Source organism: Setaria italica, chromosome VI (assembly GCF_000263155.2).
Source record: "Setaria italica strain Yugu1 chromosome VI, Setaria_italica_v2.0, whole genome shotgun sequence".
Taxonomy (NCBI): domain Eukaryota; kingdom Viridiplantae; phylum Streptophyta; class Magnoliopsida; order Poales; family Poaceae; genus Setaria; species Setaria italica.
The window spans coordinates 2,252,807-2,274,935 of NC_028455.1; the positions used below are offsets into that span (position 1 = coordinate 2,252,807).

A 22,129-nucleotide genomic window follows, 5' to 3' on the forward strand; every position below is an offset into this window, starting at 1 on the left:
ATTTAAAAATTAAGTAACTTACAAAGAACCGCAACAAAATTTCACGCGCAATATAAAATAACTCTTCGGTGAGCTCTGGCCTCCGTCTTCCATTCCATGCCCCATTACACACTTTAATCAACAAATAATTATCCTAAAAAATAAATTTGTCACTCTTTTTTTCTTTTGCCACAGAGCTCAGGTTCGGGCTTGGATTCAGTTTTGGGGGTGTCTACAGCCACGCAGGCGCGGAGGTTATGAGCAACAACACATCAGAAGGAAACTAAAGGTCACAGACAGATTATTGTTTACTAATGACCACAGAGCACATACACCCAACAATAGAAATCTGATACCTCCGCCTTACTCCAACATTCCACATATAATAATGACAGATTGTAATGCATGATTACGGCAGAAAAATACAAAATAATGCTCTCCTTTAAACGTGTGAATCATTCCTTGAAAGCCAAACTCCCTGGATCACGGTTGCGATAAGCGTGCCTACAAGCAGGAAGCCCAGCACAACTGGGAGGATCCCTACATAGAGAGTAAGCTCCGCATTTCTTACAGTTGTCACCATCATCAGGTAAAGCCCCAGCACAACTGTGAAGAAGAACAAGAACCCGATGATGCTTACTTCTGTGAGGTGGTCCGGCCCTACCATATACATGTAGTGTCCCAAGATCATGCTGATGAGACCGCCACAGTTGACGACACCTGCTGACCATTCAAAGACGTTCTCGAGAGCTCGATCATCGCCTTCATCGGAGTCGAGATGTTGGGCAGGTTTTGTGTTGGTGGTGTTTTGTTGCCTTACACTAGGCCGCAGTTTGCGTTGAAGGAGAGCCGCAAAGAACAGGAGCAGCACGGGGATGATGGCGCAGCGGTAGTCCTTGTGGAATGACACAAGCAGGAGGTACGACAGTAGCACCAGAAGGAACCACGAGAGGTAGACCAAGGTGTAGCCCCACCTTGGCGTCCTCGTTACGGAGATGAGGTCAATGGGGATTGCGACGAAGAAGGCCGCCATGGCGACCTTGAAGGCTGTGTTCCCAGTGGAAGACGACGCTGATGAGGAACCTAGGTACGCCACGAACGTGGTGATCGCGAACAGGAGGGCTTTCTGGGAATATCTGGAGCAACGTTTCTGCTGCTCCTGAAGCTGATCTTGTGGGGTGTCATTGACGACCTGTTTACATTTCCGGACCACAAACATAAGCAAAAAAGCGGAGATCGAACAGATAAAAAATAGGCATGCGAGTAGTATAAGCTATTTGAAGAACAAGATCCCACCACAGCACGAACTAGCCGGCTTATTGTGCGCTTGATTGGATTGATGACAAGAAAGCTTCTGGCCGGCAAACCAAGAAGAACACTAGCCGGTGGCTGCCGCACAAGCGTACTGTTTTTCTCGAGATCTTTTTGCTCATCATCCTGATCAGACTTTGTAAGGCCACAACAGCAAGAGTAAACTTTCAAGTACAGAGAGAGACACGATAACCGAAGGGGAAATCAATCTTCGTTGATGGGAAGGGAGGGAATCAGTGCTCACGTACGTCGCGTGCTTCCGCCGGAGGATTGCTGAAGAAGCGCCGGCCAGCGTTCCAGTAGACGGAGGCCTGGCGCCATCGCCTCACAGGCGGACGAGAGCTGTTCAGTGGCTCCTCCATTTGCGCGGCCAGGCAGACGCTGCCCCCTTGTTCCTTATCTTCAGGCGGAGCTTGGGCTAATCGTGGACTCGGGAGTCAACTCCATGGCTGCATATGGGCTAATCGTGGACTCCGGAGTCAACTCCATGGCTGCATATCACATGGATTATAGTCCCTGTGATCGCAACATCTTTTGAATAAAAAGCAGGCCTTATATTACCGTCATTGTCATTGACGGTGGCCGCTAAACTGTCGGTATATAGTGCATGCACGTAGAGAGCATTTAGCAGTCTCTGAAATCTGAATAGTTCAATTCTACTGCTTTTAGACTAGTCAACAGTGTGCTTTCCTATTACTACTATCACCAATTCACCATCAAGAAAGCACCGAGGCCCTACCACCGGGACCCGGCACACGGCAAACAAACCGGGTTTGCCGAGTGCCCAGTGGATGACACTCGGCAAAGGTCCGGTCTTTGCCGAGTGTTGGCACTCGGCAAAGAGCCGGTGTTTGCCGAGTGCCTCCCGTCTGGCACTCGGCAAACCTGCCGTTACCCCGACGCCGTCAGCGCGCATTTCGCTGAGTACATCTTTTCGCCGAGTGTTTTTTGGCCGTCGGCAAAATGTTTGCCGAGTGTTCGAGTTTTGACACTCGGCAAACTAGTCTTTGCCGACACAAAATTTGCCGTGTGCTCTTTGCCGAGTGTTACACTCGGCAAAGCCTTTGCCGAGTGTTTTTAGGCCTTTGCCGAGTGCCGGCAAAGCTTCTGTTTCCCGTAGGCCCTACCACCGTCACCCTTTGGTCCCGCTCCCTCTTCCTCTCCAGTGAGGCGCCGGTAGGTAGAAGGAACCGGCCGGGATCCATATCATCCCTAGTAGATCTAGTGGTCGTTTAGGTTTTACTTAAACAATGTATACATCTTAACTGTTATTAATGATGGTGATGATGACGCATTTTCTTATTTTGTTCACCTGGCCATCATAGAGTTCAGTGCTTTCTTCCTGGGCGAGGCGGTTTTGGCTATCGATTTTGTGCCCATGGCTTCATTGTTCGGGTAGAGTTGATCAGTTGATGGCGAAGTTGTTTCAAATAATAGTCCAGATCTCTCTTCCTCGTCGTACTAGTTTTCAATCCAGCAATGGTGAAAGGCTCGTGAGAGGGTTGTGGTTGCCTTGACGGATAGCGATGCAGGATCAAATTTGAGACAGTCAGCTCACTGAGGTTTATCTAATGGTTTATAGATCCTCTTTTCAAGATGGGCGACTATTACAGTCTTCATTAACACGGTGCAATTGGGATTTTGTCTACATCATATCTTGTTTGGTTCTCTGTTTATCCTCTATCTTTCTTGGCCACAGGGTCGACGGTGGTAGCACAACAAAGTGGCAATCATTGCTATTGGATACCACGGAGAAGTAAAGCTTTATCGAATTTGATTGTAACTTTCGTTTTCGGTCTTAAGATAAATCAGGTATAAGATCGTCCATGGAGTTCATATCCATGGAGTTGAGATCTACGACCCTTCCTTTGCGTTCCTGTCCTCTCCTGGAGGCTCCATTTGCTTGGCGACACGCATGGAGAAGATTCAGTAGCAAGATCGTCTGATCAGGTATGCAAACCATGTTTGCTTCTCCTACTCTCTCTTCTGCTCTGAATTTCTTCTTGTCCATTGGCAGTACATAAACATCGATTTCAGTTACTGTTTTTTCATATATTTGGCTCGCAAGTCAACTTTTATGTTCGTACCTGCTTTCATGTCTCGTTGTTCAACGATGAAATACCTTAATCTTGGAGTGGTTTGCTAGCATGTTGACGCTTGTTATTTACACACTTTTAGTGTTGTTTAACTAGTGTTTTCATGCTTATTCTTACACTAACCCGCCACTTGGCACGTGAAATAACTCCATTATTGCATACACGTTGTATTTTGGAGCATGTTGTGTTTTGGCAGAAATACGATATAATCAAGGGGTTTTCACAAGCAGCTAAATGAATATTTGGACATGGATCGTCGAGGGGAGCTAACACGAGGAAGGAGAGGACCAGGAGGGCTAGAAAGGGCCCATGCTGATCGGCCTGGCCCAATCCTGGGTCCGGTCGAGCCCACATTTTTTCAGCATGACGTCCACGACATCCTCTAGGGATTTTTCACCGAGGACCAGGAGGGCTAGAAAGGGCCCATACTGATCGACCTGGCCCAATCCTGGGCCCGGTCGAGCCCACGTTTTTTCAGCATGACGTCCACGACATCCTCTAGGGATTTTTCACCAAAATTGACCCAGAGCTGCCGCCTACAAGGGACTATAAATACAACCTCATTAGATCAAGGAAGGGAGAGACAAACGGGGAGAGGAGATCACCACGAAAGCATCATCCACCGCCGCCACAAGTAAGAAAAATGGAGAAAAGATTGGATCCAGAGGAGGCCACGCAAAGAGGAGCACCAGGGGAGGTGAAAACCCTCTAAGACGATTGGCTCAGAGGTGCCCATGCCGATTGGCCTGAGTCTTTCCTGCCCCCGTCCGTCATCGTCCTCGATCCAGTTGATCTACAGGGCATCCTTTACCCTAAAATTTATCAACATGTGTAAGATTATGGGGGTAAAGTCTTTGTTTGTCCTCAGGGTTGTATTGAGATCTTGATTTGTAATCGCCAAACCTCTTTGTGAGATCAATCTGTTATCTTTCATATCTTGATGATGTACTTTCATGAATGGCTGGCTAGCACTACTTTAGGTTGTATCTTTGCTTTCCTAGAACAATCATCTTGTCGTGTTCTTTGTTCGATAGTTGAGTACCCTTGTGTAGTGAATAGTGTGCGGGAGGGAAAGTGTTGGGCTTGGTTCACATCCACTCATGGTGACACTTACATATGTTTTGTTAACTCTTGGCGATTGCATCTGAAAGTGATCCTAGATCTCTAGGACAAGCATTTTATCTATCTTGTGCACACCTTTACTCTCTCTACCTGCTTTGATCTAGATTGCTTAGATTAGTTAGATCAATCTCATACACCAAGTGCTTTCAGTTACTTAGACTAATACCTAGTTAAGTGTGCAAATCCACTTGTTCCACGGATTGATAAACCTTGGGGGAGTACTCTAAGGGAAGAGCTACAACTGATTTGTGCACTTGTGGTTCACAAATTGGTGTGCTAACTGCCATCAACAAGCTTTTCTAGCACCGTTGCTGGGGAGTAAGTCAATTTTGCTACGTTCAACTTTGTATTAATTTTTGTTAACCTCTAACATCTAACCTTCTCTCTAGAAAAGAAAGTCTTTATTTTTATTTTTTGTGTCCAGATGACTCTGGTCAATCTAAACAAGGAGGAAGGGGAAAAGTCACTAAGGGACTATGCAATACAATTGACCAACCAATTCGACATGCAGAAATCTAACTCGATACTTGGTTTGACATGCAGAAATCCAACCAATATGAATTGAATCAAGGAATCATCGAGATGGCTAAGAGTAACCCTTTTCAAGGGCTAGAGATTGATAATCCATACAAGTACATTGAGCGATTCATGATGCTTTGCAACACGCTACAACAAGACGGAGTTCCATCAGCTTGGTTCATATGGAATTTGTTCCTATTTTCACTTGCAGGTGAAGCAAAATGATGGTATGTAGAAAGTTTTTTTGACGCGAAGGGTAATTGGGAGATTTTGATGACAAAGTTTTGCAGAAGATTTTTCTCCATAAGTAAAGTTCAAAACCTTCGGAAGGAAGTGATCAATTTTGTGCAAGGAGAAGATGAAGGAATAGATCAAGCCTGGGATAGATTTAATAGATTACTCCAACAAGGTCTAAAGTTTAGATTCTCAAGTGATGTGTTATTGCATACATTCTATTTTGCACTAACCCAAAAATATCAGGAGTTCGTTCAAATGTGTGCAAGAGTAGATCTTATGGAGAAAACTCTCAGGGAGGCTGCTCAACTATTATAGAAAATTAGCAGAGGTGCAGCTATGAATAGAGAATGGGATAGCTATCAATCTGGAGTGGAGAATCAAGAAAATCAAGGACAAATACTTGCTGGAATTTTCAGAATAGAACTCCAGAAAAATACAAAAGAAGAACCTGTGGTGCAAATAGAAGAAGAACTGGCACATGAGAAGGAACCCACTCGACACATCAAGAACGACAAACCAGAAACATCTGAAGTCTGGCCAACGCAAAGTCCCTGCGGGAGTTTGAACAAATGGATTAGGTGCCTATCAATTTCAGTGAAATATTTGATAAGCATGGACCATATCCAAATCAAAAAGGGTGGGTCAGAGCTGTAGAGGCAGATTTTCCACCAGAAAGACATAATTTGTATATGCTTGACAAAGAAACAATTGGAGAAATAATTCAAAAGCTCTTCAGTGAAGAAGAAGTAGACCCAGGTTATGTCACCGAAGTGAAAAAGATCATGGGTGTGAAGTCCAAATCATCGCCATTTGCTATTCTGGCACAAGTTTATGCAATCAGTACCAATCAAGATGAAGGAGCATCATTGCCTATCCTCATATTAATTGCACAATTGATGGTGAACACATCGACAAGGCACTTTGCGACATAGGAGCTCATGTAAGTGTTATGCCTTCGAATCTTTATGATAAGCTTTATAGTTGAACCTTGCAACTTACTCCAACCCCGATCACATTAATCATGGGAGATGGTAGAACAACCAAACCTTTGGGTGTGCTTAGATATTTAGATGTTACTATCTCAGAAAAAGTTATATGGACTGATTTCTTTGTTATTGATGCCATGATGATATAATCCTCGGTAGGTCTTTTCTTAAGTTGGTTAACACTGTGCTTGATGCTGGGAAGAGAAAAGTGACTATAAATCTTGATGGTGCAAAATATACATATGATTTTCTACCCGCTTCTTGTCAAATTCTACCTCTATCTCCTGATAATAAGGAGGTGGATAGTGTATGCTTTGCTGAAAAGTTCAGGGAACCTTTGCTGAGAGCCATGGAAAATAATGAGGATGGCCAAGATGATGAATTGGGAGAAGCGACGGAAGCATTGTCACCACAATATGGAACTATGGATGAAGAAAAATTTGAAGACATCGGAGACTTGAGACAACAAGAACCAGAAGCGACAGATGTCAAGCAAAAGACATTGCCGAAGGGTTTGAAATATGAATATTTGGGAGACAACAAGACATATCCAATCATTGTTAGCGATGAGCTAAGAGAAGTGAGAATCGATGGCGTCAGAGAGTAATGAATTGGAGAACAGGGTTCGAAGAGCTTGACCATGTCAGATGGCACGACACACCACAAATGGTCAACCACATGTGCTACCCACAGCTTGATGGTAGAATCATCCTCCCTCAGTGGATGCACCACTACCCCAAATAAACTACAATCATGTGTTAGAGCTCTTATCGCAACAACTCCCCTAGAGGTGAAACCATGGACTGTAGGTTCAATGGTGTTGAAGAAAAAGAGTTACAACAACTATAGCAGATTGGATCGACATCCTTTTCACATGAACCAGTGATCGAGAAGTCGATGAAGGGTTGAGATGTCCTTGTGACTTGGACCTAGCTGTAATGTCGGCATACAAAGTAGAGCAACATGCACTTGGTGAAGGTGTGGCCACTCCAACTTTGTTTTTGAAGAGGGTGCACATTGGAGTCGACTCGCAGAGTTGGAAAGTGAGACCAAAGGCGACAATGCTGCTCTTGATGTCCTGGGAGGAAACAACGAATGCAACGGAAGGAGTCCCTACCTGAGTTGACTTGGTGGTCACGTGCAAGGCAGTGGTAACATCTGCATTGAGCCCATCTCTTGAAGGCGATGCTCCGCTCTGATTGTGAAGAGCATGGCGGTGGTGATGGTTGATGGTGGAGGCGAACCTTTAAATCAACAGACACCCATGACAATTCCATTTGTAAGCAAAATGGACCTAGGCCATATTGATTTTGGTGATTAATGACAACATAGTTATTGAGACTAATGTGTTTGCAAGATATACCTTTGCGGGTGTTTTATAGGTCCTAAGGATGAATTCCAACGCCATCAAAATGAGAAGAAAAAGAAAGAATTAGAAGAATTTTACGGCATCCAAATGATAGTAAAAATCCAGAGATATATAAATGATGGTATTGAAGCTGGGACAAAGACATGTGAAGACTTGAAGCCAATCTTGCTGGAACTGGTACCGACACATTTCACCGATTCATACGGTGACTATTGGCGAAAGCACCAAATCAGTCAGTGGCAAGAGGAAGCCAAGGACGTGTACTGTGTGCACTGACCCATTCGGTACACATAGCGGATCACCACCGAATCAATCGTTGTGATCGGCTCAGCTCGAAATCGGCTCAGATTCAGCTCTAAAACTTTTCAAAGTTATTTGAGGCCTCACCTATTCATACGGTGCTAACAGTGACTAACGCAACGAATCAATCGATGAATGAACGCCGGTGAAGACTGTGACTCATTAAATAGCAGGCTAAGGGCTTTAGCGGCAAGACTCTAAAACAACTAATAACGAAGCTAAATGAGGTTATAGCGGGATATAGTGGCTAAATTGTACGTGAGAATGAATAGCCGTGTCTAGTCTCAAATGGCTATAGCAAACCACAGCGGCAGCTATAGCATGAGATTTAAAACCTTCTTCACATGTCACTGAAATAGTCAGTGAAACATGTGGGGTCCGGGCGATAGCAGCTCAACGTTTACCTGGAGGCAGACCACTGACTCATTTGTTGGTGCACAACTGGGGGCACTGAATCAGTCGATGATCACAGATTTTGTGACCGTTGGAGCAACGACTAGTTTCTTAGCTTGGGGCTATTTATACCCTATTGCCTGGCCATATCATGTTTGTTAGAGTTTGGAGAAGCTATAATCTTGATTTCCACATATACACAAGTGCTCTATCTACCAAAGTGCTCAAGGTTTAGATAAAGATAATTAGCATAAGGCTTAGATTTTGATAAGTACTAGTTTAGGCCCATTAGCACATTGCTTTAGGGATTATCCTACACACACCTCCTTGTTATCGGTGCTTGCATGCATCAAGAGTCGTGAATCCGAGGCTTGTAAGCCTTGTGAGACTCTCCAATCACGTTTGTTGAGTGGTCGGCCAGTGCATGTGAAAGGGTGGAGAGGCCCTTGGCATTTTGTCGAAGCACTAACAAGTGAAGAGCGGCGATGAGCATCCGAGAAAGGTTAGACGGAGACCCACTTGTACGTGGGGAAGACCCGTCAGCTATCCTACGGAGTTACATGACCGGGGAGCGTTCCCTTAAGAGTGGCTCCAAGAACGAGGACTAGTGAAAAGCTTTGCTTTCTGATACCTCGGTAAAAATTGTCGTGGCACCGTGCCAGGAGTTTGCCTTCTCTACTTTATTTCCCTTCCGCATTTCATATTACACTTTACATTCAGTGTTTACCTTTCCTAGAATTTCCATGTATAGTTTATAGGATTGGAACCTAGAATGCAAAACTATTTTGCGGTAGAGATAGAAACACATAGAAAAACTTAGTGCACATCTAAAAATTGGAATAGATTTTTATATGTGCTTGGAGAATTAGTTTTTAGAACACCCAATTCAACCCCTCAACCCCCTCTTAGGGTGTCACGGTCCATTCACTATGGATGAAGCTGCGAAACCCACCTTGTTTTGAAGCTTCAGCTAACGAGGAAGCCTTCCACAAAATTTTGATCCAGTCTGATTGATTATCCCTTGTTTCGAAGCTGAATGCACGAGAAAGGACTGGTCTCAAGTGGGCGCTACTATCGTAGACATCAAAGCTTTATCAAGAAAGTTTACTTCAGTCGCTTTTGTTCATATAGTGCTAATAAGGTAGCTCATGGGTTAACTCAGTCGAACGAACTTTGTGCTTGTTCAATCTAACAGCATTGTATTTTCCTGATGGTGTCTAAGATGTGTATCCGCTGAATCACTCTTATGAATAAAGAGCTAATCTCAAAAAAAAAAACAGAGACTAGGCGGCCTTCTCCTGGTGTCCTCTTGGGCCTTCACACAAGCGGCCGGGTGGGGCTGTGGGTACTAATTTGTGGTTACCTGTGGGCCCTCCTAATGGTGGAAAGTTGGGCCAATAACTGAAAACTAGAAATCGGAGCGATGAGGGGAGGGAGCCTGGCCTCCTCGCTCGGGCCTCTTTAGATCCTCCTCTGCAAACACCCAATAATCTTTGTTGACATGAACGTTGAATCTTTTTTTAGGTCCAATAATCCTTGAGCTTTTGCTTGAAGGCTGAGAAGGTCTGGAGAACGGCAGAAGCCAGGGCACGTTGACATAGTAGTGCTTATAGATGGCTAAACTAGGCCTGCTAATGGGGGCTCTACCCGCCCCTACCCGCAACACCTGAGATAATTAGGCAGATCTGCCCCCACCCAAAAACCTAATTAATCAACCCTCCCCAACCCGCCCCACTGATGGTGGGTTTTGCCATGGGTTGCTACGACAGGACAGGTGCGCACCACGGTCGGTGAGCACGAGCGCAGGGAAGGGGCAGCGGCGGCGGCCGCAGGGACGAGCCGTCCCAGCCGGCGAGCAGGAGTGGTAGGGAAGGGGCGGCGGCGGCGGCCACGGGGACAGGCCGCACTGACCGGTGAGCAGGAGCAGCAGGGAAGGGGTGGTGGCGGCCGGCGGGTGCGAGGACAGCCCCTCTTCTCCTTCGACGGCGCCCCTCCTGGCCGGCGAGCACGAGCGCAAGGAAGGGGCGGTAGCGTCCGACGGGCGCAGGGACGGGCCCCTCTTCTCCTTCAGTGGCGCCCCTCCACGGCGCGGACGACAGCCACGACCGCCTCGGTGGGCACATGCGGGGATGGGACCGGCGGGGTGGTACGGGACCTCGCCGGTCTGGAAGAGGTGCTCGAAGGCGTGGAAGGATCCTGTGGCGGGGCCCGGGAGGATGAGGATACGATGTGTGGGGGAACCGCTGCCGCTGATGGCCGCAATGCAAGGAGAAGGCGGCGGGCGACAAGGACTCCGTCGATACATCGGCGGCGGCACCGCCCGCACGCAAGAGAAAGGCCCCAGATGACGAGAGCTCCGGTGCGATGGCGGCGCCTGCGCCCACGCCCAAGAGAAGCAATGCCCGGCGGTGGCGGCGCCGCCTTTCTGCAGGACTCACGCTGCACCCCTGCGAGGTAGGACCGGTTCCAACCCTCTCTGACCCGCACTTTCAGTATACCCAACCCGCCCCGACCCGCTAACCTCTGGAACCCATTACCACCCATCCACAGGAACCCCGTGCGAAGACCTGCCCCGAAATACTCACTTCAACCCGCCCCACTAGCAGGCATACATGGCGCGGGCCTCCCGCTCGCGTGCGGCGACGAGGCGGACGTAGTCCTTGATGACGGCGAAGGCGAGGTGCCGGGAGTCATCAGGGTGGCCACGGGAGATGAGGCTGTTGAGGTATGCCAACTTGAGCCGGTTCCCCTGGCGGAGGCGGCGCTCGGCATCGCTGGCGTGGAGCGGGCCGATGGCGACGAGCCCCGGCGTGTAGGCGTCCGGGTTGAGGATGCGGACGTGGCCCGGGACGCGGGACACGCGGTAGGTGTTCATCATGATCCGGTGCTGCTCCGTCGCCGCCGCGTCCTGCTGCCGCTGAGTCAGGCGCCGCGCGGTGGATCAAAACGGATAGAATTTAGGACGGAGGAGGAGTAATATAGAAGAAAAATTAAAATGAATTAATACTTGTGTGAAGCCGTAGCAGTGGATCATTCTTTGCTTTGCTTGTGGATGTAGGATAGCAGGATTTTGGTGAGCTTTTCATTTTGTGTGTATTCTCTCATCCGAAAGCAGACCGTTTTTAAGCGCCGAATGACATACGAGGCAAACATAACTTAAGAGTAAAATGCACACTTGGGTTATATAGGTCCCTGATCGAATTATTTATGTTTTTACTCCCTCCATCCCAAATTATAGGTTGTTTTAACTTTTCTAGATGCATTTAGACATATGGTATATCTATGTGCATAACAAAGTCTGAATATAAAAAAGCTAAAACAACATGCCCTGCTTGACATGGCTCCAACTCTAGGTGGAGCTGTTCCACTCCAGAACTCTAGGTGGAGCCAGCTCTGGGTGGAGTTGGAGCTGTCTGATGGAGATGTTTGGCTGGGAGGGTGTCCCCAGCTCCAAAAAAGAGGAGTTTGAAGGTGAATTGTCATTCTTGCCCCCAACTCATGGTCCCACATGTCATCCTCTTATTCCCTTCTTCTTCCTCCTCTTCTTCCTAGACCCCGTCCTCCCTCACCATCCTCTCCAAGCATGCGACGGTCGAAGAACTGGAGCTCGGGGGCGTCAAGCAAGCTGGCCATGGCCACCAGCAACGGTCCCACCAGGTCCATGGCAGGTTGCTAGGCTTCATGCGCTCAAGAGCAGAACCTGCAGGTTGCAGCAACAGCAACAGAGGAAGAAAGAATAATCCGTGAGTCATATGTATTGGATCGGCGCCCGCACGATCCCTACCGAGATCCCGCAATCCCCGTCCGCCGCCGCCCTGAGGATTCAATTCAATTCCACCCCAGTCGAATCCCACCCTCTACGTGCAGAAGATTTGATGGGGACATAGCGAGCGCTCACCTCGGGGCCCTGCGGATTGGAGGTGATTCCTGGGCATCGGGGTCGAGAGAGCCGAGGAGGACGATGAGGAAGAGGACAATGCAAGCGAGGACGATGGGGAGGTAGAACACGGACGCGTTTGCGCCGGCGGCCTCATGCTCATCACGCCAAGAGCCGCTCGAGCTTAGGACGAAGCTTGTCATCGGCGCTCGTGCGGACTCGCCCTCCGACGTGACCCAACCTTCCCTGCGGCACATCCATGCGCCGCACCCGCCTTCGGACACCGTCCCGCCGTGTGGAGCTACGCTCCGGCCCTGGCATTGGAGGAGGAGTCCGAGGCGTCTACTGCGGCGGTGGAGAGCGCGAAAGGGAAGGAGAGGTGGTTCAGGGGCGGGAAGTGGCGTGGCGGGGGAGAGCATGTCACGGAGGAGGCTGAGCGCGAGGCGCGAGTGGGCTGGGGAGGTGGTGCGGCAGGAGAGGGTGTGGAGGAGGGAGTTGAGCCGGAGGAGGGAGAGGTCCGGGTGGTGGGAGAGGAGGCCAGCGGTGGTGAGGAGGGCCTGGATGGGGAGGAGCAGCAAGAAAGGGGCGGTGGTGGAGGGGAGGAGGCGAGGGTCGGGCACGAGGAACACAAGGAACAAGCGCGGGGGGTCTCGGGAGAAAGGAGTGAACCGTTTTTTCTATGAAATCAGGGGTATTGGTGGGTAATTACCCACCAACTCCACGAGGAGGTTCATATTGGGTGGTTTTGGAGTTGCAAAAGAGGTGCTCTAAAAATCCACCCTCATTTGCACTACAGCTCCATGGAGTTTTGAAGCTGGGGTATTTGGCTGGAAAATTGACTGGAGTTGCTGGAGTTCAGCTCCAGAGCCATGCCAAACACGCCCATAATTTGGAACGGAGGGAGTACATCTGAATCATTTAAATTACTAAGTTGTTTATTCAAGATCCAAATCCCACTCTAATAAGTATTGATCTACATACATGGGATAAATCACTACATCATCAATTCCACATTTTGTGCGAACAAGTTTGACTAATAGCGTAATCAGTACTGGGCTGACTAATAGCGTAATCAGTACTCGGCTGCCCACTGGTGGAGTGTATCTCGTACTCCCTAGTCTCTTCATGAGCTTGCTAGAAGACCTACTAATTAATGAATAATTTATTATGCCTGGGTGGGTGGAATTGCCAGCATGATATAAGGCAGGTGGGTGGCAAAATATTTTCTAGGGCTTAAAATAACTAAGTGGCAACTTACAACAGTGATAAATAACACATCAGCATTGTGGATCAAGAATATGAGAGCCTTGCTTGGACAGTTGCTTGCAATCATATTGATGGGTAGTGAATACATGGTTTGAATCTAGACGCGGTATATGCGCGGGGCCACCTTTTGCCCGTTTTGAACAAGTTTGAGTCAAAGCCGTTATTGGTACCTAGTTGCCAGTAGTGTAACCCATGGATGGAGTATATATGATATACTCCCTCTTCATGAGCTTGCTAGAGCTCACCAAGTTTCATAGACTGTGATGGGTCTTTGTTGGGCTCATATAGGTATCTCCTTTTAGAATGCTCTATAGCATAGCATAGACCTAATTAAAGCCCATGTAAGCATAATAAGGCATGTAACCAAGTATCTTTGAGAGTATTCTATCTCTTAGAGATCTATGTGAGTTGTATGAATAGGTTGTTCTTCTCAAATAAATCCTAATTTACGGAATCTTCAATCACAAATGTTGGGTTGCCACAATGGTACAACTCACATATAGGTCTCATACTCATCTCCCTTGAGGCATTTTCTATGACATTTCATGATGGCCTTTTTTAAAGGGATCGGCTATGTTTTTATATATTTGAATAGGTCACAATCTATCACCTCTAAGCTTCTCACTTTCCTGATATGCTTTAATTGTCTTTTCATGTTGTCTTGGTTGTATTATCAATAAAAAAGGTCTTCTGATTAATGACTACTTTGTAAGTGTCATAAACATGCAATTGGTGTCGTCTGTTTGCGCTCCTTAATGACACATTCTCACCTGCGGGAATGACAAGTACCCACTCAAATTGCCATCATGCATGTTATAAGGCAGGTGGGTGGCCAAACATTTTCTAGAGCTGAAAACAACAAAGTGGCAACTTACAACAGGGATCAATATCACATCAGCATTGTGGATCAGCGTAGAAGAATGTGAGAGCCCAGGCTTGGACAGTTGCTTGCAATCATATTGACAGATTTTTTTTTAGTTGCTTGGAATCATGTTGATAGATGAGTGAGTACATAGTTCGAATCTAGATGCACTATTCGCGTGGGCCACCTCTTGCTAGTTCCTTGAAAGCCAAACTCCATGGATGAAGGTTGCAATAAGCGTGCCCACAAGCAGGGACGTCCAGCAAGTAGGCGAGGTACCTTATATAGAGAATTAGTGCCGCAGTTCTTACGGTTGTGACCATCATCAGGTAAAGCAACAGCACAACTGTGATGAAGAGCAAGAACCCAATGACGCTAGCTGCTGTGAGTTGGTTTGGCCCTACCATATACATGCATGTGGTCCCAAGATCATGCTGACGAGACCCCCACAGTTGACGAGACCTGCAGACCAATCAAAGATGTTCTCAAGATCTTGATCAGCCTTGTCGTCTGTGCCAAGATCTTCGTCAGCTTCATTATTGGAGTTGGGATGTTGAAAAGGTTCGACGATGTTGGTGGTGCTTTGTTGCCTCACACTAGGCCGCAGCTTGCGTTGAAGGAGAGCCGCAAAGATGAGGAGCGGCACGGGGATGATGGCGTAGCTGTAGTCCTTGTGGAATGACAGAGCAGGAGGTATGACAGTAGCACCAGAAGGAACCACGAGAGGTAGACCAAGGCGCATCCCCACTTTGGCGTCCTGGTTGCGGAGATGAGGTCTATGGGGATTGCAACGAAGAAGGCCGCCATGGCGATCTTAAAGGCTATGTTTCCTGTGGACGACGACGCTGATGAAGAACCCAGGTATGCCACGAACGTGGTGATCGCGAACAGGAGGGCTTTCTGGGAATATTTGGAGCAACGTTTATGCTGCTGCTTAAGTTGATCTTGTGGGGTCCCATGGGAGACCTGCTCATTCCGGACCGGACAACAATTAAATTAAAGATAAGTGAAGCTAAGAAGAGAATTGAATGAACAAATTACAATATTAGCTAATAAGCTAAGTATATGTCTGAAGAGCAAGATCCCAACCGCAGGAACGAGCTGGGGTATGCGCTTGATCTGCTTGACAAGAGCGCTTCTCGACAGCAAACGAGCAAGACCACTAGCCATCGGAGGCGCCGCCGGACTGTTTTCTTCGAGATCTGTCTTCTCAGTACCCTTTTGATCAGACTTTAAAAGGTGACGATGGCAAGTGAAACACAAAGTACAGTGAGACAAATTAAACGATAACAGAAGGGGAAAGTGTCATTGTGTGGGAGGAAGTATGGTATTCAGTGCTCAGATGAACTTGCTGAGGCTCGATATTGGGCGCTCGTGCCCGAGGATCATGGCGCCATCCCCGGCTAGCGTTCCAGATGAGGGAAGCATGGCGCCATCTCCTGGCACGATGATGAGGGTTGTTCACTGGCTCTTCGCCCATATACGCAGGCCCCTTCTGTTCAGGAGCTTTTCAGTATGAGCTATTTGTAGCCTTCGACAGGGCGGAGCTACATGTAGGCGGGGTGGGGCGGCCGCCCCAGCTACCGGCATGCTTGCCTCACACCCCCACCTCCATCTTCCTCGTCGACCCCTGCACCTCGCCCCCTCTGTCGCCATGAGACCGAGATGAAGAGGAGAGTGAGAGACGGAGCACCCACGGCCGGGCCTGCTGGGGCCAGGTGCCCAGTACAATGGCCAATTGCTTGTGTACGCTGCCCAGTCCTATTCTTGCCGATTCGATCCTAGCGGCGACGTCGGCGCGCGATACAGCGGCCGGCGGTGCGGCTCGCGAGCAGTAGTGGCAGCTGGGCGCACGGAGCAGGATCGGTCTGCTCTCCCTCGGCGAGCAGCAGCGTAGTGTCCTGTGGTCCAGCGATTCATTAGAATCAGCAGCTCTTTGACTCCCACATGCAAATTACTACTCTACATGACGCTCTTACTAGTTAGTGTTAATAAGTTGAAAACAAATAGCATCTATGCAGATTTGCTTATGTACATCTTCGTTATCCTTAAGTGGTACCGTGGTAGCATGTGCAAATGTTTAGTATACTTTACTTAGTCTTTTAGGCTAAACTAATTATTTGTGCTCTACACATGAAGTGCGCATCTAAGATAACTTCCTCATCATCAGATGCGTCCTCCGCTAGAACAACATCCTAAATTGAGGTTATGGTTTGTAGCAATATTTATTCTGTAGGCGTGTCTGGGTGCATCTCCAAGTGGAAAAGGCACCTGGATGGTATGATCTGCGGATATCTTTTGGTGAAACTCGCTGTTAGACACCCCTATGGCCACCTCATTTCTAACAGGGTCCATCTCTCCTGAGTCTCTATGGTAGAGATGCTTGTTGATATGTCATCAATGTTGGAGTTTGCTATGTCCATACATGTGTCTTCGCACACCAAGGTGTCGGCAGAAGTGCAAACCGCTGCAAGAGAAGTGAAAATCAATGGCGTCAGAGAGTAATGAACTATAGAGAGCAGAGTCCGAAGAGCTCGGCTATGTCAGATAGCACGACACACCACAAATGGTCAGAGTGGACACACCACTTCCTCCAGATAAATTGCAAACATGTGTTGGAGCTCTTATCGCAACAACTCCCCCAGAGGTGCAACCATGGATTGTATGTTGAATGATGTCAAAGTAGAAGAGTTACAACAACTATGGCAGATAGGATCGACATCCTTTTCACATGGACCAGTGGTCGAGAAGCCGATGATAGGTTGAGATATCGTTGTGACTTGGACCCAGGCGTAATGTCGGCGTACAAAGTAGAGCGACATGCACTTGGCGATAGTGTGGCCACTACAGTAGCCCAACTCCGTTTTTGAAGAGGGTGCACATTGGAGTCGACTCGCGGAGTTGGAAAGCGAAACCGAAAGCGACAATGCCGCTCCTGATGTCCTGGGAGGAAACAACGAATGCAACGGAAGGAGTCCCTACCTGAGCTGACTTGGTGGTCACGTGCAAGGCAGTGGTAACATGTACATCGAGCCCGTCTCTTAGGCGATGCTCCGGTCTTATTGTGAAGAGCGTGGTGGTGGTGATGGTTGATGGTGGAGGCGACCCTTTAAATCAATAGACACCCACGACAGTTCCATTTGTAAGGAAAATGACCCTAAGCCATATTGATTTTGATGATTAATGACAACATAGTCATTGCGACTAATGTGTTTGCAAGATATACCTTTGTAGGTGTTTTATAGGTCCTAAGGATGAATTCCAAAGCCATCAAAATGAGAAGAAAAAGAAAGAATTAGAAGAATTCTACGGTATCCAAATGATAGTAAAAATCCAGAGATATACAAATGATGTTATTGAAGCTGCGACAAAGACACGTGAAGACTTGAAGCGAATCCTACTGGATGTGCACCGACACATTTCCCAATTCACACGGTGATCATTGGCGAAGCCACCGAATCAGTCGGTGACAAAAGGAGGCCAAGGACGTGTACTGTGTACACTGACCCATTCGGTACACATAGCGGATCACCACCGAATGCGTCGTTGCGGGACAAGCGGCTGGGTGGGACTGTGGGTACTAATTTGAGGTTATTTGTGGGCCCTCCTAATGGTGGAAAGTTGGGCCAATAACTGAAAGCTAGAAATCGGAGTGATGAGGGGAGGGAGCCTAGCCTCCTCGCTCGGGCCTCTTTAGGTCCTCCTCTGCAAACACCCAATAATCTTTATTGACATGAAGAATCTTTTTTTAGGTCCAATAATACTTGAACCTTCATGGCTTTTGCTTGAAGGGTGCGAAGATCTGGAGAACGGTCGCGACGGTCGTGACAACGGTGACGAAGGCGACGAGAAGCCAGGGCACGTTGACATAGTAGCGCTTCACGTCGGCCAGCTTCATCAACAGCGGGTATTGGCTCCGCTCCCGCAGCTTCTGCAGCATCTCGCCCAGGTAGCTCTTATCCAGCTCAGCCGCCGCCTCGCTCGCCGTGCCAACCTGCTGGAAGAAGCGCGCCACTTCCTCCATGCCCTCCCTCCCCGACGTGCCGCTCCGCACCACATCCGCCGCCATCAGCACGGTCGCGTCCTCTGACGACTGCACCAGCTTCGACATGAACCACACGTACGCCGACACGTCGCCGGCGCGCTGTTCCGCGGACTGCTCGTACGCCATCAGGTTCAGCAGCAGAGCCGCCGTCCCGAACTCGATCCGCAGCTGCGGCAAGAGCAGCAAGTCCTGATGCGCCAGCTTTGTGGCAAGCGGCACATGGCCCAGCACTGACGCGATGCCCGCCACGGCCTTGCTCGGGTTTCCGGGCGACTTGGTGAACCGCAGCAACATCCGCTTCAGGTCTCTCGCCGACGGCAGGACCTCCGGCCCGTACCTCGCGCTCCACCGGCTCTCCTCGGGTAGGGTCGGGTACAGCAGCAGCACCAGGAGGAGAAGCAGGAGGCGCCGCAGCAGCCGCGCCGCCTCCTGCATCTTCTCCATCAGTACCCCACCGGCATGGATCCGCGGCGGCGGCTCCCACCGGGTGCGCGCCGCGGTGACCATCGCGTGGACCAGGTGCAGGATGTGGCAGACGGCGTTGGCGGGCGGCAGCGCCTCGGTCATATCGCGGCCCAGCTCCCCGCCGAGGTAGAAGAGCACCAGCTTCATGAGCAGGACCGGCGGATCGTAGCCCAAGGAATCGAACTCCGGCAACCTCGTGCTTGTGATGAGGTCGACGAGGACGAAGAACGGGATCTGGTTCTCGGCTAGGACGAGGTCCACGGAGAGCTGCGCCGGGCCGAACGGCGTGGCGTGTAGCCACTGCTCCTCCTTGCCCGTGGCGACATTGACGAGGTGCTCGATGATGAAGCAGCCGTCGAGCACCAGCATCTCGATAAAGTCCTCGGTACTCAAGTCGTCGACGTCCTCGGCGGCGTACATGGCGCGGGCCTCCCACTCGCGCGCGGCGACGAGGCGGACGTAGTCCTTGATGACGGCGAGGGCGAGGTGCCGGGAGTCATCGGGGTGGCCGCGGGAGATGAGGCTGTTGAGGTATGCCAACTTGAGCTGGTTCCCCTGGCGGAGGCGGCGCTCGGCATCCCTGGCGTGGAGCGGGCCGATGGCGACGAGCCCCGGCGTGTAGGCGTCCGGGTTGAGGGTGCGGATGTGGCCCGGGACGCGGGACACGCGGTGGGTGTTCATCATGATCCGGTGCTGCTCCGTCACCGCCGCGTCCTGCTGCCGCTGCGTCAGGCGCCGCGCCAGCCGCTCCACGTGCAGGTGCAGCATCATGTCGTCGTCATCGTCCATGACCGGCATGGCTAGTGTGTGTGTGGATCATCATGCCTGAGTGGGCACATGTATTATATGAGTGGCATGCAGATCAAGGAATCGATCTGAACTGAGAAAGGTTAAGAGGCGACGATGACACGGACACGCAAGAATAATATGAGCATATATATACGATCCCTGGAGTGATCGAGCAACTGGTGGATTGATTCGTAGCTTTCGATGGTGGCAAGATGTTACGGATAGATGAGATGATACATAGCAAAAGTAATGTGTCTATAAAAATTAAAATGAATAGTAATTTAGGATGGAGGGAGTAATATAGAAGAAAAATTAGAAATGAATCAATACTTGTGTGAGGCCGTAGCAGAGGATCATTCTTTGCTTTGCTTTTGGATGTAGGACAGCCGGATTTTGGTGAGCTTGTCATTTTGTGTGTATTCTCTCATCCGAAAGCAGACCGTTTTTAAGTGCCGAATGACATATGAGGCAAACATGACCTAAGAGTAAAATGCACAGTTGCGTTATATAGGTCCCTGATAGAATTATTTAAGTTTTTAATTCCTCCGTGCCAAATTATAGGTCGTTTTGCCTTTTCTAGATGTATGGATAGTATTATGCATCTAGACAAATGGTATATCTAAGTGCATAACAAAATTTATGAATGTAGAAAAGCTAAACCGGCCTGTAATTTGGGATGGAGTGAGGACATCTGAATCATTTAAATTACTAAGTTGTTTATTCAAGATCCAAATCCCGCTCTAATAAGTATTGATCTACATACATGGGATAATTCACTACATCATCAATTCCACGTTTTGTGCGAACAAGTTTGACTAATAGTCGTAAATCGTAATCAGTACTCAACTGCCCACATTGTATTTTGGAGCATGTTATGTTTTAGTAGAAATGCGACATCGAAATGAACCGTATTTTCATTTTTGAGAAACCGACTCCCTATATATCACAGTCCCTGGATCATTAGCTAATATCATTTCCATACAATGAAATTATTGTATAATACTTAATATTTACATCTAATTCAACTCGGAATACGAATATGATACAAGCCCCTTGGGCTAAATGACAAGTAGAAATCTTGCGTAGAGGTAGCTAGGGCTAAGTCTTCATCTCCGATCTTTACCACAGGCATCCTTGAGTGAAGCAACGCAACCCTTCCTTCATGAATTCTTCGTGATCGTACTTTCACTCCAAGTCCATACCTGCATACTCACGAACTATACCCAAGGAATGGGACAGGTCCACGTCCCGTATGCAAGCTTTAAGTGGCCTAATGCTAATATTCAAAAGTAGTCAACGAATAGGCTTAGGTTTCCTATGCAGCAGCAAGCATAAAGAATAAACTTCCATATCCATCAACCCATCTCTCGACACATCGGGCACACATGCCTCGACAGGGTCCCTATCACCAGCATCCTAACACCATACTAGGGTTGAGGCAAAGACTCCCTCTCTTCGCCTCTCAACAATTATAGCCAGATCCTAAAGAGAAAGGGAGCAACTTCCCCTCTTCCCGACTACAATTGCGGCTCACAACACTCAAGTAGCTATAAGGGGGAGGTAGAGATATCCCAAAACAGTGGAGAGTCATCGCGACACAGGGTTGTCCATATCCCAAAACGTATAGTTTTATTTCTGTAGAGTGTGTACACTTGGACCCATCTCGGAGTGAGACAACCGATGATCAGCTGACTGAACATCACCCTACCGAACGAAGAACCTGAAAGTTACGATACCATCCTGCATCTGGGCTCGAATGCGATCCCCCACAATGGACCACCCCAGAACTGTGAAGCACTCTCACCGGGGCCAATCGGGGGCAAAAGCAAATCAGGGGGCAAAAGGTCAACACCACTCCCCCTACACTCATACTCTATCCTACGCAGGTATGGTACCGTACTTGCCAATCTCAACCCGAGCCTAAACCCAAAATTCGGCGAGTGGCGTGTACGTCCCGTGAAGCATGGCGACCCACTCGGTTTCAGACCGGGGCGAGCTCCTAACTCCCAAAAGCGACTCCACAACGTGGTCCGCAACAATACCCATAATAGGTATCACCCCCAACTCCTATGCTCCTTAACTACGTACTCGCAACAAGTACCAAACAGGGAACATCCGAGAACGGATCCCAAGCCCCCAATCCAAAGATTGGGTTGTGTAAAGCTCACCCCCATCAAATATCCCAAAAACACCTTCTCCTGCTGATTTTAACCCCACACACGACAAGAATCCTAATCACAATATCCCATACACATGCAAGCACCGCACTTCGCATACGTAATTAGTATAGTAGTAGGTCAAACAAAGATTCAAGGCATAAAGTAGGCTATGCAAGGTTCATCATCATCATGTGAAGAATTAAAGCGCTAGCATACTAATTAGCAATGCCTAATGGGTATTCAAATCGAATGGGAATGAACCTAGAGTTGCTTTCCTCCTCGTAGTGGTCCTCGAACAGCTTCGGCTCCGGTTTCAGCTCCGAGTCTCCGGCAAGTCCTAATTACTCGATTACC

General features: G+C 48.6%; 2 protein-coding genes across 3 annotated transcripts; both read right to left on the reverse strand.

Annotated features, from left to right (window-relative positions):
• Window positions 1-258: 258 nt before the first annotated feature.
• LOC101762892 lies at window positions 259-1,698 on the reverse strand. 2 transcript variants are annotated; one of them, XM_022827367.1, is made up of 3 exons: window positions 1,539-1,698; window positions 1,276-1,416; window positions 259-1,171 (listed from the first exon to the last, which is right to left on the reverse strand). In XM_022827367.1, exons 1-3 carry the CDS (start codon window positions 1,650-1,652, stop codon window positions 422-424), a joined length of 1,005 nt encoding a protein of 334 aa, XP_022683102.1. In that variant the 5' UTR covers window positions 1,653-1,698; the 3' UTR covers window positions 259-421. The 2 variants fall into 2 exon arrangements, with proteins under 2 accessions (XP_022683102.1, XP_004972620.1); XM_004972563.3 differs by having other exon boundaries at window positions 1,276-1,425; window positions 1,539-1,697.
• A 15,914-nt stretch (window positions 1,699-17,612) lies between these two features.
• On the reverse strand, window positions 17,613-19,743 carry LOC101763707. The gene has a single exon (XM_004972565.2). The coding sequence runs from the start codon at window positions 19,623-19,625 to the stop codon at window positions 18,090-18,092; it is 1,536 nt and encodes a 511-aa protein (XP_004972622.1). The 5' UTR covers window positions 19,626-19,743; the 3' UTR covers window positions 17,613-18,089.
• Between the last annotated feature and the right edge of the window lie 2,386 nt (window positions 19,744-22,129).